This window comes from Alosa alosa, chromosome 1, assembly GCF_017589495.1.
Source record: "Alosa alosa isolate M-15738 ecotype Scorff River chromosome 1, AALO_Geno_1.1, whole genome shotgun sequence".
In the NCBI taxonomy this organism is placed as follows: domain Eukaryota; kingdom Metazoa; phylum Chordata; class Actinopteri; order Clupeiformes; family Clupeidae; genus Alosa; species Alosa alosa.
This window is the reverse complement of record NC_063189.1, coordinates 13,050,114-13,067,236: the sequence shown is the minus strand read 5'-3', so window position 1 is coordinate 13,067,236 and position 17,123 is coordinate 13,050,114. Positions and strand designations below refer to the sequence as shown.

General features: G+C 38.9%; 2 protein-coding genes and 1 gene segment (V, D, J or C); 2 read left to right on the top strand and 1 right to left on the bottom strand.

The window, feature by feature from the left end:
• Positions 1–679: 679 nt before the first annotated feature.
• ing5b (inhibitor of growth family, member 5b) lies at positions 680–7,831 on the bottom strand. Its single transcript, XM_048251735.1, has 8 exons — positions 7,731–7,831; positions 7,273–7,344; positions 7,006–7,172; positions 6,815–6,926; positions 6,611–6,698; positions 6,323–6,458; positions 6,167–6,228; positions 680–1,369 (listed from the first exon to the last, which is right to left on the bottom strand). The coding sequence occupies exons 1-8, from the start codon at positions 7,765–7,767 to the stop codon at positions 1,330–1,332; spliced, it is 714 nt and encodes a 237-aa protein (XP_048107692.1). The 5' UTR covers positions 7,768–7,831; the 3' UTR covers positions 680–1,329.
• A 5,113-nt stretch (positions 7,832–12,944) lies between these two features.
• LOC125306295 lies at positions 12,945–16,273 on the top strand. The gene is made up of 5 exons (XM_048261591.1): positions 12,945–12,990; positions 13,294–13,473; positions 15,192–15,296; positions 15,400–15,750; positions 16,188–16,273. The coding sequence occupies exons 1-5, from the start codon at positions 12,945–12,947 to the stop codon at positions 16,271–16,273; spliced, it is 768 nt and encodes a 255-aa protein (XP_048117548.1).
• Positions 16,274–16,306: 33 nt separating this feature from the next.
• LOC125306286 lies at positions 16,307–16,845 on the top strand. The segment is given in 2 exon segments: positions 16,307–16,375; positions 16,484–16,845. Coding segments are annotated over 2 exon segments (417 nt in total).
• The last annotated feature ends 278 nt before the right edge of the window (positions 16,846–17,123 follow it).

Here is a 17,123-nt window from a genome sequence, read left to right as displayed (position 1 = left end):
TAATTTGTTTTTACATGCTCTTCTAAAGAGCCATTGCATGTCACTGTGCTGATGCTGCACTGAGCTGCAGATATTCTTATGTAGTATCAACAGTTTTCGGTTACATCAGAATGATGGGTAGCGCAGTACAGATTTTGTAAAAGTGAACAGCTGACATTCAGTACTACGTTTCCCGTCATCGTCCAGCATCCGGCACGACGTCATAAAAATGAGCCGGAGATGTGCTACAATGTAGCCTACAGCGCTTTTTGGTTGCACCCTTTCTTTTACTGTCTATGGTTGCACCAGTTAATATCTACTGAGAAGTAGGCATAAGGTTAAGGCTATACTATGCATGAAGTTTGACATAGGCACAGATTACACTGGATTTAAACTTTTACACCACGATGCACTTTACGAACACTTTTAAAAGGAATTTATGGATTCAAACGTTTCTGATTAGTGTCTGATAATAAAACAGTCATTATTAACATATGAAACAGGCCGAATCTGTGTGAAATACCAAAAATAAACTGAACAAATACAAACAAAAAACTTTTTTTTAACTCTTAACTTTTAACTTTAAAAAGTTCAATTGAAAACCATGTTCCCATCATCAAGCACAGAAGAGAGCTTAAAAACAAGTCAAATGTCTTAATATTTAATAATTTACAGAGAATGATTCACTGATAGACTTGGGTTGTGCCGCTTAAACTTTATTTGCAAAAATAATGTAGGATTTCACATGTTAATGCAAATGCATAGTTTTACATTCAACTGTTTAGTGGCATTTTGAATGACAATACTGTTAAAACATTCTCAACATCTTTGGGAAGAAGCAGTAGCTACTATCATTTTTCATTTATTTTGTAAGTTGTGAGTTAGAGCAGCCAATAAGACTGCATTTGGCTGCTTTGGGTAGTTTTCCTGTACAGGCAACCCTGACGTTAATTTTCATACTTGCCTGCCTACAGTAAAAAAAAAAAAGCAATTCATAATACATGAAAAAGAGCAGCAAATGTGCAGAAATGCTCAAATATAAAATATGCAACACCAGTCCAGGAAACCTGGGTTTGCTTCACTCCTCGTTAGCCCTTTAAGGCTAACCTGCATTTCTATTTCTTTTTCCTGATAGTGCTGCTCTGTTATCACAGTGGATGAGTGCAAATCATTTACATCGATCAAGGCCTACTATGGCACTTTGGGGATAGAAGATGGACATATACTAGCTTTCATTCATTATAAACTGAAAGGAAAGGTTGATTAGAGGTTTGGTAAACCTGTTAATTAATTACAGAATTTTGTGTGTGTTATGAACACATTCATTGCATATTCAAAAATTCCAGCTACTTATTTTTTTCTCATCTCCTTGATGCAGCATGGACAATACCTGCAATGCCAGAAATAAAAGTTAGTTAGATTGAGTCATACTAGTAATACAGTAAGAGAATAGCATTTACCATATTAAACCATATTCAATCCCTTCAGCACAATCATCAACGCCCTCTTCCTAACACTTTGACATCCAAAGGCACCTAACTTGCCATTTGTCTTACCTTATAACCTCCTTCAACCACCATCTCCTTCAACTACACTTTGACCAGTACTTAAACTAGGGATGCATTGTTTGTGACATTCTGGGCCTATACTGATATCGATGTATAAAATATAAATTTAACCAATAAGCAATTATAATATGTGTCTCTTTTGGTTTATTTACTTAGTTTTTGTTGTTACAGTTTTTCTCGATTGCTTTGACCTGCTTAAGGAAACTGGGATCCACTTGGTCTTTATGAACACTTTCTTTGCACAGCAGAAGTCATCTCTTGCGAATGTGTTGCAAATGTGAATGTGTATTGGTTTTCCCGTGCTAAACAAAAGGAAAACCATATTTTCACAGGTGGTATAGATTCCTTGCATAAGTCTGAATCTCTGATACACCTGTGTGAAACTCCTTTGCACAATTCTTTAATCAGCAATCATTCATTGTCCATAAGAGATGCCATGTCTGTTCTGTGTTGCTATTTGCAAGTATGGATCTAATGCACATTTAGACAAAGTACTGTATTGCCTATTTGGTGGAGAAAACAGTATAAAAGGTGTTTACTGTTAAAGGTAAACTATGCAGTATTGGCAATTTCCTTACTGTTTTCTCGGTTTTTGCTTCTTTTTCGCTGGCTCTGTCATGACGAATGTCTGAGAAACTCCATTGCTACCTTTTTCTAGCCGGTGCCTGGCGTGTATGTGTATTTGAATGCAGTAAAGCAATTCGTTACACTCGTTATATTTCCCGATACTGAGGCCGTCGGCCCGCCGGCCGACAGTTGCAAGGGTGGTTTATCCGCTCACAGGCGCTAGGGGGAAGCGAGACGGCCACCATTCAACCCGAAAAGAGTCATATAACCATTCCAATGACTCTGAAGCTGTTAAATGAAGGTAAATTAAGTGAAAAAACTTGCATATTAAGCTAAAAAACCTGCATAGTGTGCCTTTAATCTATTTTGATGAAAAATGACAAGTTGTAGTTCAATTTCCCTGCCGCAATTGCATGTCCTGTACCTCGATCACCAAGACCAGCAAATTCACTAGCTACTCCACTGGTATAGTAAGTATAAGTATATATACTCTTTTGATCCCGTGAGGGAAATGTGGTCTCTGCATTTATCCCAATCCGTGAATTAGTGTAACACACTCAGCACACAGTGAACACACAGTGAGGTGAAGCACACACTAATCGGTATGAGTGAGCTGCCTGCAACAACAGCATTTCGGGGAGCAGTGAGGGGTTAGGGCATCATGCTTGAGTTTCATGCCTACTGGTCGGGTTAGAACCAGCAACCCTCCGGTCAATGCCTCAACCTGGTCTGGGGAAAATTCATTACATGCAATTCCACTAATGTCATTTACTGGTTATATTACCCTTCTGGTTTGCAGTACACAGGCTGCACCTGTAGACAGTTAAGGGTCCGCCTCAATGAACACTGCAGTGCCATCAATAGGCAGGACCCGAAGTCACGAGTTGCGCGGCATTTTGCAGAAGCCAACCACTCCGTCTCAGAGCTTTATTTTTTAGGAATAGATATAGTCTCAACCTGCAGGAGGAGCATCACAAAAATAGCCTTTAACCTTTCTTTCAGTAGGAAACCATCAAACTTTTAGAAACGCTCCTTCATTGAAGACCAACCAATCTGTAAAAGAAATTAAAATCTCGTGCTGGATTTGCCTTATCTACACAGGCTAAAAGCTTTATTTTTAGGAATAGATATAGTCTCTCTACCTGCAGGAGGAGCTGTACAGGACGCCTCAATGGGCAGCCCTTCAGTCATTTTGCAGAAGACTCCGTCTCAGCGTGCTGGATTTATTATCTTAAAACATTACATCCACATGGGTTAAATCAGAGGTCTCAAACTCCGGCCCGCGCCCGGCCCAATTCCGGCCCGCGACCTAATGTCAAAATAATATGTATTTCGGCCATTGAGGGTATTTTTAATTGCAACAAACAACAACACTGGTTAAAATAGATGATAGATCCAACACGGTGACAAATCCCATTTGTAGGCTACTCTCCTAGTTGCTAGACATCCAGAGCTTCGATTCAAGGCCAAATTCACTGCACAAAGTTTTCAGGAAATGTTGTAGCCTATTACACGCGAGAAACACAAAGACGTGCATTTGTTTGTAATGACGCGGAAGGGACGCAGGCCAAATTTTTGCACAAAATTGAAGCGGAAATAGGCCGAAACCAAATGTTGAAAAAACGTTTACGTGTGATGAAGTCTTGGGTAGGCTATGTTATTCACCTATTCTGATTCTGAAGAGAATATCTGCCTTTTGGAGATTATGATCGACTATTGACAGTGATTGTCACGGTTCTGTGAATGAAGGTGCGTCTTTGCGTGTATACGACGGTGTCCACTAAGCATACCATGCTTATTTCAACCCTCTGCCCAACATAGCTGGAGGTGGCAGTGGTAATCGTGATGATAGTAATGGACGTGGTAGACAGCAGGGGTAGTAAAAATAGGGCTCTGAAGAACTACAAAGTCACCCACGATAGGAACTGATTTGACCAGGCTACATTATTGTAGGCCTATAATAACGGTTTGTGGTTATAGGCTAGTAATAGTTTACTATTGTTGGTTTACATCTTAGGTCTACTGTTTTCCTGTTAATTTGTTATATGGGTAATATGACAAAAAAGAAAGTAACCCTGCTCAAATATGTTCAACATCCAGTATTTACTGAAAGGTGCCTAATTTGAGGTTCTTGCTATCCAGTGGCAAATTAGATGGGTAAATTTACCCCCTTCATAAACTTGTGTTTATATTCAAAGATTTTCATATTTACAGTAGGACTTTATCTCTGACCACTTTCAAACCTTTTGAAATTTTGATGTCAAAATCCAATGGTGTTGTTTTCTTAACCCTGGCACCTAAAGTTTGCCATGCAGGTTTAAATAAGTTATGAGAGGAAAATATTTTTATTTGGTGTGAAACACACACATACCTATTTTTATGCTTTTTGTTTGTTTTTATAATTTATATTAATATTTATTTTATTTATAAGCTAAGGTTGCTAGCACAGGTGTCTAAAAAGAGATAAAAACACTCGCACTTTCTGTTTGCAGTTTTGTGTGGCATTTGAAAAAAAAAAAAAAAAACATTGCATTTTCAGAAATAGCCGGCCCTCCAATCAGATGATGTTGGCAGAAGTGGCCCCTAGCTCATTTGAGTTTGAGACCCCTGGGTTAAATGATGACTGACTTTACTTGCTTCCTTTGAACTGGTTGTATCTGAGAATGTTCAATCTGCTGATTATATATCCAAATATCCATCTATTTTTTAATATTCACTTGTTTTTCCTGTGATTTTTTATTTTTATTCATTAGCTTGGGTCAGGCTGTCTAGACTGTACTATTGAGCCTGAGGGCCATCTTAAATCACGATTCTTTGAGTCTACACTTCAACCTACCTAACAAGTGGTCAAGTTGATTGACAGATCTGCCACCAAGTAGACACGGTCTATAAATAGGCGCCACACTTTTGTGTATGGTTTGCACTGATGAAGGATCTGAGGACCGAAACGTTTGTACATCACCTCACTTGGTAGCACTTTGGCTTGATGGACTAAACACTTTGTTTATTTATTTTTCAACGGTAAATAATGGTGTGCGAGTTTTTTTTCTTGATTGACTGTTAAGTTGTAGTTCAATGAAATTTGTCTTGCCTAGGTGTTTACTGTATGTCTTACATGTCAATGACAGTTACATCTTGGGAGGAATGAATAAATTATTTTTTATTCAGTACATTTAGTCTTTTCACAGTTTTTTCTGATACCAGAAAAATGAGAAAGAAACGGAACAGGAAAAATTCTCATTTTGGGAACTAGATTTTGCATTTTATTGTCCAGTATGTAATGATTGATTGAAATCACACAGTGATTTGACGACAGGATGTGTTGTTGGAAGGCAAGATTTGCTACTGCTGCATGTTTTAAGTGTTTTGAGAGAGTAACAGCTTTTTGCAAGCAAAATGTGTCATTGTGGCCAGAGTGCTTTTGTTCAGACGCGGGTGTTAATTGTTTTGAAAACGTGATGTCAGAGTTGACACAAGCATCAAAACGATCAAGAAAAACTGTAATTATACTGTTTAGTACAGTGGAAACAAATCAGTTCATTAAAAAAAAATAACTGAACGATTTTCAAGTCTTTCAGACCTTCAGAGCACATTTACCTAGTGCAGAATTGATCATGCAACATAACAGGTAAACATCAGCCATTGCTCTCAGTATATGTCTCATAAATTTGCCGATAGCCGATATCAGACAACAAGGCTGATATTGGATGATACCAATGTTGGCAGATATATCGGTGCATTTCTAACTTAAACTTCTGAACTCTCATTCTCTAGTAGTAGTATTTATTGTTGCAGTATGAACTGTTACCTAAGATTTCCTCTACCATGTAGCTTTAATTTTATTCCTCACTGTTGTAGATAGATAGATAGATAGTTGTAAGTAGCTTTGGATAAAAGTGTCTCAATTAAATACATGTAAATGTAAATCTAACCTCCCTACTAAATAATAGTGACTTAATAGTGCTTATAGAGTTGTTAATACATAATAGGTATCCTTCAATTCATTCACCGTGCCATACCTATGAAAAGCCAGCAATTTATTGTCAACTTACCATTTCCCCTTTGGTTTTGTTGCAAGACCAACACAGGCAAAGTGAAACCATTCTATTGGACACTGTTGGGACATACATAGTGATCAAAAGACAACAGTAACACATGATCCATGTTTCATCCATAAAAAAATATGACAGTTGTAATTTTAAACTTACGTCAAGATTGTCACAGCCAATCATCTCCCCATATGATACCTGACTGCACAAGCAGTAGGTTGGTTCATTTGGGTCCACTGGCATGTCTAGCACATCGGATGGATGCATAGCCAAGAGAGAGTCAGTGACGTTGGGGCTGAGGACAGAGGGAAACATATTTACCACACAGAAATAAATTACACTTTACAAGATTGTAAAAAGCACAGAAAGTACCTGCATCACAATTATTGTGAAATAATATACCTAGTGTGACTATTCCGTTATACATATACATATATGACAACATACCTGTTTTTCAGTTTTTTTCTCCCAGGGGAGTCTGGGTCAGAATCTTTCTGGTTTCTGGTTGCTTTCTTGTCTCTGCCACTTTTATCCTCTGTAGAATGATATTTATGAGAAAAGTGGCATTATGAACATATGCTGAGAAATGAAAGTATCGCATTGATATAATGCTCAAACCACAGGTAGAAATAAACAGTTAATATAACTTACTCTTCAATCTTTTGTCATCTGAGCTCTCCTGGCTGCTTGAGTCAAGTTTATCCTTCAGGTCATTCTCAAAACGAGCCAGGTCAGCGTCCAGTCGACGAATGTGTTTATCTACCTGAAAAGGGTATAGTCTTGACTTAGATACGCCATTCAAAACGAAAGGCTAGCTATGATGTTTGGTAATATGCACTGACCAGTTCATATATCTGCATAGCAAGCTGCACTTTGTCATCGCTGTACTCTTTGCATTTCGTGTAAGCATTTTCAATCTTCCGTAGGTGCTGGACACGTTGTTCAGAGGCCAAAGTCTTTACATTTGCAACATATTCTGCAGCAAGTTTATCAATCTCAGCCTTCTGCTCTGTAAAAAAAAGTTGAGGTTACAAGTGACACCAAGAGATAGATCAGGCAGATCAAGTCAGCCCGCATCAGCAGTGTCATCTGTCAAGTCTGTAAATTACCTTCTGTTCTGTTATCCAACTCGCTCATCAAAGTGAAGTTTCTTTGAAGTTCAAAAGGCAAGCCCTCAATACCTGAAAGAGAAAAAGACAATAACTTTATTTGAGCATTTAATCATAGACTTTAGAGAGGCCTTAAAGACTTTACTTTTAACTTCACTGATAGCGTATTCTGCTGTTGACTTAACGTTAACGTTACTTGTCGAAACATAGGACAAGTAACGTTAGCCTTTCAACCTTATAGTGTGTAACAAAAATGTATTTCTGCAGCTGGTTTCACTAGTTTTCTTAGAACATTACAGACCAGAAGTCTGTAAACCAGCTAGCAAACCGAGCTAGCAAAAGCCACATCTTTCTAACCCTCATTCACCAAACCCACATCTGTTAAAGAAATCTTCCTAAAAAGACAAGAGCGTCTGGACTCTTTTTAAATGATAGTCATGCATCACCAGCCAACTTACTGTCCAGATAATGTTCCAAGTACACAGCTTTAGCCATATTGGTATCAATACGGCTTTCATCTATCCCGCGCTAGTAAATCACAATATCCTACTTCGGTGAAGAGGGGGAAAAGCGTCCAACAGTTTTAAAAAAGTGAATGCGCCCTCTGCTGTACAGGCGCCAATTTTCAGTCCAAATTGCAAAACTCATGTCTAAAAATTCAAGGGGGAAAAAAACAGCAAAACTTTTAAAAGTAAAAACATAAAAAACACTGTAAATCTGCCCTCTCATTTTTAGTCAAACACGTTTGCTTGCAGGGCAAAATCTTTTGAGAAGGTAGGCCTAATTGTTTGCTTTCTTTGTTCTCCAGAACCAGGACCTACAAATGATAATTGGAGAAACTTTATCAAAGAAGATCATGGAAAAACAATTGGACTATCTCAGTTCAAAATGGGCTAATACAAATCAACGGTATAGGCTAGGCTAGGCCTATATATTGTAGGAGAAGCTGTTATTGCATTGCAAAGGGGTAGGCTAACATGTAGCCTAAACTATAAATAAACATTGACTGTTAAAGTGACTTAGAATGAATATCAGAAAGTAGTGTATCACATTTCTATTAGATATGGGAATGGTATTCATGTTTCCCTATTAAACCTTGCTCAACACATCTTTTGTAGTAAATTGTTTTTTGGTAAAAAAAAAAACCTATTACCTTCACCTTCAACCATCAACCACATGGTGGCACATGTGGCATATCACCTATCAATTACAGTTTTTCACAATTGCCAAAATGCATTTTTTGAAACCTTCCACCTTTTCCTCCAAATTGTTCACACAAACCCCCATTCTCAAGCTACATTTACAATATCTCAATAGTTCTCGCAAAATCAAACAATCGCCTCAAAAAAGTTACCCGTGCTCAAAACCAAACACTGTCTTCAGATCACAAAGCAGTCAAAATAAAAACACTGACTAATGAGCAGTCATACACTCCATGTTTACAATACAGTATTTTGCATCTAAAAAAATAACTCAGTGGATTCTGCATTTACTGTACATTGAGTAGAAATAAAGTATAGGAAAGGGTAGTGGAAAAGACAGAATTGTCAGTACTATAAATGAGAGGTACAGCCTACAATGCACTGTAAATGGGACAAAATTAAAGTAGTTGAGTTGTGTTTGATTTATAATACTTCTATTTGTGTTTACTTTTTGCCACTTGTGGTTACCACTATGCATCACAAGAGCAACATGTGCTTTATTGCATGAGAGTGTGTTTAGAGTTTTGCAAAAAAGAGTGAATGAGATGTGCAAATTGTGTTTCATGGTGAAAACTGAGTGATTGATTCAATAAATGTGTTCAGGCCTCTGATAACGGGGTGTATTGTTTTAGCAATTGTGAAAAACTGTTCTTCTGCAAGACAGCCTATGACAACCTGTTGAACTGAATTCCTCCTCTCATCATCAGAGTTGTTCAAACATTTGGTCAACATTTTCCATCTTCATTCATCAAGTATTTTATATGTTACATAATAATATCTTATTTGATCACGGATTTCAGAGCTGAGGACTCCTCACTGCTTCTGAGGGAGATTCAGCAACTCTGCCCTGTACTCACACCAGCTCCAGTTCAGTGTCGTATCTGTTCTGGTACCAGCAGAAACCTAATGGGTTACCTGTATACATGCTGAGACGGTTCTCAGAAACGGGCAATAATGATGAAGGTTTTGAGAAGAGATTTTAGGCTAATCCCACCTCAAACTCAGTTCCTCTGACCATCCAGGATCTGCAAGTATCTGACTTTGCTGTGTACTACTGTGCTCTGAGTCCCACAGTGACAGCTGCAGACTCAACGTTCATACAAAAACACTGACTTCCTACACAGAAAGTACTGATTGATAAACAATTACATTTTTCTGTTTAAAGAGTGTGATATTGAATTGCTATCATGAGTTTTGCAAAGGTGATTTGGGAAGGCAAACTCACACATTATTATTAAAATGCATGGAATGATAAGCTTCTCATTTGAGGAAAATTAATTTGTTTATAAATGATGCAGAGCCATTATGAATAAACATCCAGAAGGTTCATCTGTATACTCTGCTATAACAAGATGTGAATGCAGTTAAGAAACATTTTCTTTCCTTAAACAGCATTATGTGGAATCACTTGTAGAATTATTTCTACCATCATGCTTCAGGTGACATGAATGCAACCATCATGAGACAAAGTATTTTTCCATAAAGGCTGACTTAAGATATATGCAAGTATGATCACATCATATGCTGTCTTGAAAACGATATAGCAGATGGCCCTTACAATGACCAAATAGCTTTATAGTAAAATCACACTGAAAATAGCCTAGGCCTCAAAGGACTAATATCTGACTTATCTGGTTAAAGAGTGTCATAGCTTAGTCTAGGGTGCAATTATTTTGTTTTGAATACTGATTGATGATTGTTTGATGAATGTTTGATTATTGAATGATCACATTAGTTTGTAATAGCTAGTAGGTAAGTATCCTAGTTCAACTTAAGAGCACTGATCAAATAACCTGACTCTCGCCAGATGAATTTCGTTCCGCTTAGCTCCGCCTAACTTCACTCACATCCATCTGGGACCTCTTCCATTGAGAGTGATTTCAGCACGAGATTGTATGGTAGAGCCAATCAGGACGCAGGGCGGGAGTTTCATAGATGTGACCATGGAGGTATTATATATAACTGGAGAGAGTGACTAAGTCCCGCCCTCCATACAAATGAATGGCAGAGGCTAGGCTAGTAAATCCGGCCAATTCATAGTCAACGCCATATTGAACACTGGGGCTCGGATCCAGCGCCAGTCGGCTCTGACCATGCGGCAAGTTCTAAAGCTGGAAATGACGCATGGACCAACGTCGATTTTTATTGGATATTCTGTAAAAAGAGAGTCGTCCTCCAGTAAGAGGGTGGCGATAATGCACATACTTTGCTTGCCACGTAAGAAGAAGCCCGAAATTCATCTGGCAAGAGTCAGGTTACTGATTAAATGCTGTAGGAGAGGAAGGGCTTAATTTCTCAATCTATACATCTGCTTTTGGAATTCCATGGTATTCTGCAACTTACACATCCAGTAAGTGATGGCTCAAGAGGGGATTGTTGTGCAAGTCAAGACAGTGTTCTGTAATCAGGTTTCCCTTCTGAGATCATATCATCTTTGCACTCCTTTTCTCTGTCAGATATGTGCGACGTATTAGGGCCATACATGAAGAAAAAATATATTTTTGCCATGACAAGATTAAACTCGACATGTCGACATTAAACTCAAAATTTCAAGAATAAAGTTGAAATATCATGTTGACTTTAATATCGACCTTTCGTCTTTATTCTCGACATTCAAAACTAGTTAGTAGCCTATAGTTCTGTCAATTCTGAAGTACAATTTCACCAAATCATCTTTGGTGCACAAGGCATTTTGTTGAGTCGTTGGTCAAGCAAACTGATTGAGTCTGAGACTGATTTTCAGGATTCAGTGCATGGCACACTTTGAAGCGAAACTAGCAATGGCCTGACATTTTCTGGGGGCGCCACTGGCAAGCTAGGCCTACAATATCAGTCCCCGCAAACTGTTTTTATAATTAGCAATATAATCAGCAATATTGTGAGAGTGATAACTAATGGCATGGTGTCCCTGTTAATAATTCATTCCACGCCCTTTTAAGGTGTGATGAAAATATGCTCTATGCACGCACATTACCTACAACCCTGGGGGCTAAGCCCACCTTGTCTTTCAATCCTAGTGACATCCCTGCTCCCAGCTTAATCAGACAACATACTTTTATGTCCACCAGTTATGTGTGACATAATTAGCTTGTTTGTGAAAATGTGGTTGGAAGTGAGCACATGTCGGGCAAGATTTTTAAAGATGGTGGCAGCCAACTTGGAAGCTAACTAGCTAAAGCTAACCCTTCAAATCCTGAGCCCTGGTGGTTAGTTCAGGCAGGCCACGGAGACAAGGTGATTTCCTGCTATGCTTACAATCATGGAGGTATTATATATAACGGCACAACCTCAACGTCATGGACCTCTGAAGTTCGCCTACAAAAAAGCTGCCATCTTTGACATCCGGTATCTGGCGATTTTTCCTATAGGAAAATAACATGGGGATTTTTAATTATCGCACCTGTTAAACTCTCGCAGGGATGAAAAAGTCTGAAATGCAGACGTTTTCCTGAACACACTTTTGTCCTCTGCCTTCGAGTGGATACTGTGATCTCCGGTACGTGAAAGTGGCACACTTTCTACCCCAGAGCTAACTTGCAATGCAACTTGCCATAGGTAGTTAGCTTCAATTAACAACCGGATCTCCTTATATGGGCAAAGATGGCCGAATTGGTTCTTTTTTGTAGGCGAACTTCAGAGGTCTATTGTTCTCAGCCACCCCCTTTGTTTGCTGATTGGACAGGTAAAATTTGGCCTGAGAAAACCCGCGAATATACTGAAAACCCCGACAACGTACTGAAGTAAAATGAAAAGTGAGCGGAAGTAATAGGAGGGCAGAGCCAGGCTAGCTTTACCCTGTTCATGCCATTTCCCCGGCAAGCCACTTTGCAATACCCAACGTCTGCTTTCAAGATGTGTCTGACTTAATCAATGTCATGTTGTTGTCAATGTCAGTGATGCCTGGGGCATATTTGAAAGCAAATTGCTTTGGTCCGTTTTGCTGTGATTTCTGGTTTGAACAGCAAGTATGGTTGCATTTACATTTACATTTACATAAAATGTTTCTTACATGGTCAATGCCTCTTATCTGACTCTGAAACAGGAAGGAAGGGGCACTGCTTTTTTTTTAGACATCCTATGCAAGTTTTTACCTTAATATAACAGCTTCAAAGTCATTTTGAAGGTAAAATAACTTGTATAGGAGAATCATGGCAGCACCCTGCAGCCGGAGAACCAGCCTTGCAATTTGGCTGTTGGCATCTAGCAAGAATCATGGAACGTTAACTGATCAGTAGATATGGCCTTTTGTCTTCACCTGTTGCTAGTCCTAAGGCTCCAAAACAAATGCACATGTCCTGGTGTCCAGGGGGGAAGGGCTCAAGCTGTGAGAAGTATACTCCATGACTCTAGGGGGGGCCCTAGAGATGTCACATTAATTTCACCAACACATACTATAGCTCCTCCTAAAGAGAGAGAGAGAGAGAGAGAGAGATTTTCATTTTCAAATCACAATCATCACAGTTTGTAATCATGGATCTCTGGCTAAAGGTCTCTCTTGTTATTGCAACAAGTTTTGGTATGATATTGATATTTCTTGAAACTGTTGCTGCCTTTCTATTTGGCAGTTTGAGGAGTGTCTCATCATCAAACTCTATTCAGTGTTACCAGATGTAGCCTACTTTTTATGTAATTAAATTGCAGATTATACACATTTAAGATTTAAGTCATCTTATACATGTGTGTTAGAAATTATGTATGTATACTACTGTAGCATGTTGATACTGGAAACTGAGCAGACATTCACAGACTGTTAATAGCTCATTCCTGCTGGTTTGACTGTTTGGTTTCTGATCTGATCTGTATCTGAATGTATCTGCAGTGTGCAGAGGAAAAGAAGACACTGTTGACCAGTCGTCAACGTCTGAGACTGGACCAGAAGGAGGAACGGTGACACTCGGCTGTAGTTATGACACAGCTGCCACTAATGCCTACCTGTTCTGGTATAAACAGAAACCTAATGATCATCCTCAATATATGCTGAGGAGATACACATTAGGAGGTATTAGTGATGGAGAAAAGGAATTTGAAACAAGATTTCTGGCTGAACTCAACAAAACTACAAAGATAGTTCCACTGACAATCAGGAATCTTCAAGTTTCAGACTCTGCTGTCTATTACTGTGCTTTGAGGCCCACAGTGACAGGAAACCCAACAACACTGTACAAAAACATGTGTATCTAAATAAAAATATATTCATCGAGTAGCTCAACTTTTTTCAAGACACATTATTCAAGTTAATTGTTGTTATTGGCCAATTTGACTATTTGTTATGTAAAGGTGCAAGAAATTAAAATAATAGACAGGCCTGATCATCGGGTTTCAAGTCAAACTGAGTGATTGTGGTAGTTGATATGTCAATGCTGGTGACATTATCCATTACGCTACTTATGATGAGGTCAAGGAGATTTTTTAAAAAGGCGATCAATCAATCAATCAATAAATAAATGTTATCCACCTTCAAGGAAGACTGTTTTAATGTATTGCGCCAATTGAGTGGGAAACTTTTTTCAAAAAAGTCTGGACAGCTAAATGTATATGGATAAGTGTCTGGCAATATGTCATGAAGTAAACTGTAAATAAATCACGTACAAGGACCAACTTACTGTAAATTCATATGCACTGACCTTAAATTGAACAATGTCAATACCTATCACAAGGTGGAAGCATCTTGATGTTTTTGTTCACAATAAGAGGCACCTCCTCAAAGGATGAATGCATTCAATATACAGACTTCAAGAGCTATAGGAGCCTAATCACCAAAGGTCAGTCTGACAAGTTGGAGAGATATGAGGGAATCAAACAATTCTTCTGTACTTTATAAACAAAGAAACCCCATTAATAAGTTAAACATAAAACAGAGTGTTAAAGTGCCTTAGAATGAATATTCCAAAAAGTTGCATTCATGGGGGCAGCCGTGGCCCACTAGTTAGCACTCCGGACCTGTAACCGAGGGTTGCCCGTTGGAGCCCCGACCAGTGGGAACGGCTGAAGTGCCCTTGAGCAAGGCACCTAACCCCTCACTGCTCTCCGAGCGTTGCTGTTGTAGCAGGCAGCTCACTGCGCCGGGATTAGTGTGTGCTTCATCTCACTGTGTGTTCACTGTGTGCTGAGTGTGTTTCACTAATTCACGGATTGGGATAAATGCAGACACCAAATTTCCCTCACGGGATCGAAAGAGTATATACTGTATATACTTATGGGCGGTAGTGTAGTGGTAAAGTTGTCGGTTCATTTCCCGGCATCCACCATGTAAGTCTCTTTCAAGAAGTGTCTGCTAAATGTAATGTAATAATATCAATTGAGAACATCTCCTCTCATAGCACCACTTACAACAAGTTCCTAGCACTGTCTTGAAATGACACGTAACTGTTAAAAACAGCACTCACTTATTCTTACTGTACTGTACCGTTTTTAAATTGTTCTAAAATTGTTGAGAATTGTTTTAAAACTTAAACTGTTTACCATGTTGTTAGTTGCTTTGGTTAAAAATGCGTCAGCCAAATGTAATGTAATGAGTATTTTTTCATTAGAATAAGCTCATAATCCTTTCTAGTCAATTAGGGTTTTAGTCTAAAAAAGCCAATCACCAGTCACCAGCCAGTCACCATCAACCACATGGTGGCGCCATTACAGCTTCCTACACTGAGAGCAGTTACCATGTCATTAATTCCGTACAAGACAGCAGAGGTAACACACTGCATTTCATAACACACTGAGATGGCAACCTGTTGAATTCCTCCTCCCCTCAGAAAAGCTGTTCGGCCACGGAAATTGTGGACTTGCGGCTGTGGAATACATTCCTATTTGTTCTTTGTTACTTTGGTAGGTTCATAATGGTCACCATTTGTTTCATCATCTTTGCATTAACACCAAATTTTATAGCAAAAAGTTACATAATAATATGTTGTTTGTTCATCAATTTCAGAATGCAGAGCTGAGGACTCTGTTGATCAGCTAGCAGGATTCCTCACTGCTTCTGAGGGAGATTCAGTAACTCTGCCCTGTACTTACACCAGCTCCAGCACAGGACTACTGTATCTGTTCTGGTACCAGCAGAAACCTAATGGATTCCCTGCATACATGCTGACACGGTTCTCAGAAATGGGCGATAATGATGAAGGTTTTAAGAAGAGATTTGAGGCCAATCTCACCTCAAACTCAGTTCCTTTGACCATCCAGAATCTGCAAGTGTCTGACTCTGCTGTGTACTACTGTGCTCTGAGGCCCACAGTGGCAGATGCAGACTTAAGACTCATACAAAAACACCAGCTCGCTAGTCACACAGAGAATATACTATATATTATTACTATAATATGTTTTACAAAGGTGATTTGTCAACAGATTGTCACTCCCACATAAATTGATTATTAAAATGGCTAAAACTATAAACCAGTCATTTGAGAAAAAAGAAGCCTTTCATTTAGAACTGATTCTTTATGAAATATTACGACATGTAGATCACAGGGAACTCACAGAACACAATCAAATAACAGAGATCAGTTATGTAATGATAAGTACTCTGACTGGCGAGTAAAGTTACTGAGATAATTGCTTCAAAAGGAGCCACAAAAAAAAAAAAAAAAAAGGTACACTCAGTACACTCTGCTGTATACCAAGATAATAATGCAGTTAAGATACATTTTATTTCCTTAAACAGCGTTATGTGTAATCATTAGTAGAATTATTTCACTGTTGTGTTATCATGCTGAGCAGTGAAGACTCATGACCAACCATCTCCACCAATCGGGGGAGGAGCTCAGCAGACAGACGGCATCATGGTGAGATCTGATGAGATGTAAGAAATGACTCCAAACAGATTTCAGCTTCACCCAGGAAGAACTACACAATGTGCTCCACCAGGATGATTCCTCTGACAGTGCTATTGCTTTCAACCTTCATGGGTACTGTATGTTCTCTATCACTCAATATTACCAGCAGATAACCAATCTTACAATTGTCTTACAATTAGTTGTATACTGCAAAACTGAATAATTTCCCTTCATTTGTAGGTAAGAGTACTGGAAGCCCTATTGCTCCAGACACTGTAGAGAAGTATGTTACAGAAGGAGAACATGTTCAACTCTCCTGCAGGTACAATGGAACTGCTTATGGTCTGCACTGGTATCGCCAGTTCTCCCAGTCTGTGCCAGAGTTTCTCATTCTCGATTATCAAGGTGTTATAACGAACGCAACTCCTCCGGTTCCTGGGGTATCAATCAGACATGACAAGACAGCACAGCAAGTTTCTCTGAATATCTCATCTGCTGAAGTCTCAGACTCTGCTGTATACTACTGCGCCCTGCAGCCCACAGTGTCAGGAAACCCAGCTGCACCCAACAAAAACCCCCACAGCCAAGATGAATGGGAATAGCACAATGCTCACAGAAAGACAAGACTCAAGAGTGATACAAGTCACATGAAGGAATTTAAAGTTTTCATTTTTGACTAGCTTTGGATAATGAGGTGTCTATGCCTCCATCTGACTCTGAGAGGCAATCTTTTTTTAAGGACCAGCTCTATCAAATAATAGACAAACAGGTGAACTGTAGGAAAGGTGAGACTTAATCATTCATCACTAACATCAATGATATTAAATTGTATTGATTTCCTTGGTAGAGTCATTTGACAATGGATTTTTTAATGGATTTG

Bases quoted from the DNA above. Each gene is read 5' to 3' on its own strand.
- LOC125306295 (XM_048261591.1), top strand. From the start codon at position 12,945: ATGGATCTCTGGCTAAAGGTCTCTCTTGTTATTGCAACAAGTTTTG. The intron at 15,297-15,399 runs GTAGGTTCATAA...CATCAATTTCAG, and splicing joins ATTTGTTCTTTGTTACTTTG to AATGCAGAGCTGAGGACTCT. The intron at 15,751-16,187 runs GTCACACAGAGA...CATGCTGAGCAG, and splicing joins ACAAAAACACCAGCTCGCTA to TGAAGACTCATGACCAACCA.
- ing5b (XM_048251735.1), bottom strand. From the start codon at position 7,767: ATGGCTAAAGCTGTGTACTTGGAACATTATCTGGACA. The intron at 6,229-6,322 runs GTAAGTTTAAAA...ATGTCCCAACAG, and splicing joins TTGGCTGTGACAATCTTGAC to TGTCCAATAGAATGGTTTCA. The intron at 1,370-6,166 runs GTAAGTTGACAA...CTGGCATTGCAG, and splicing joins ACAAAACCAAAGGGGAAATG to GTATTGTCCATGCTGCATCA.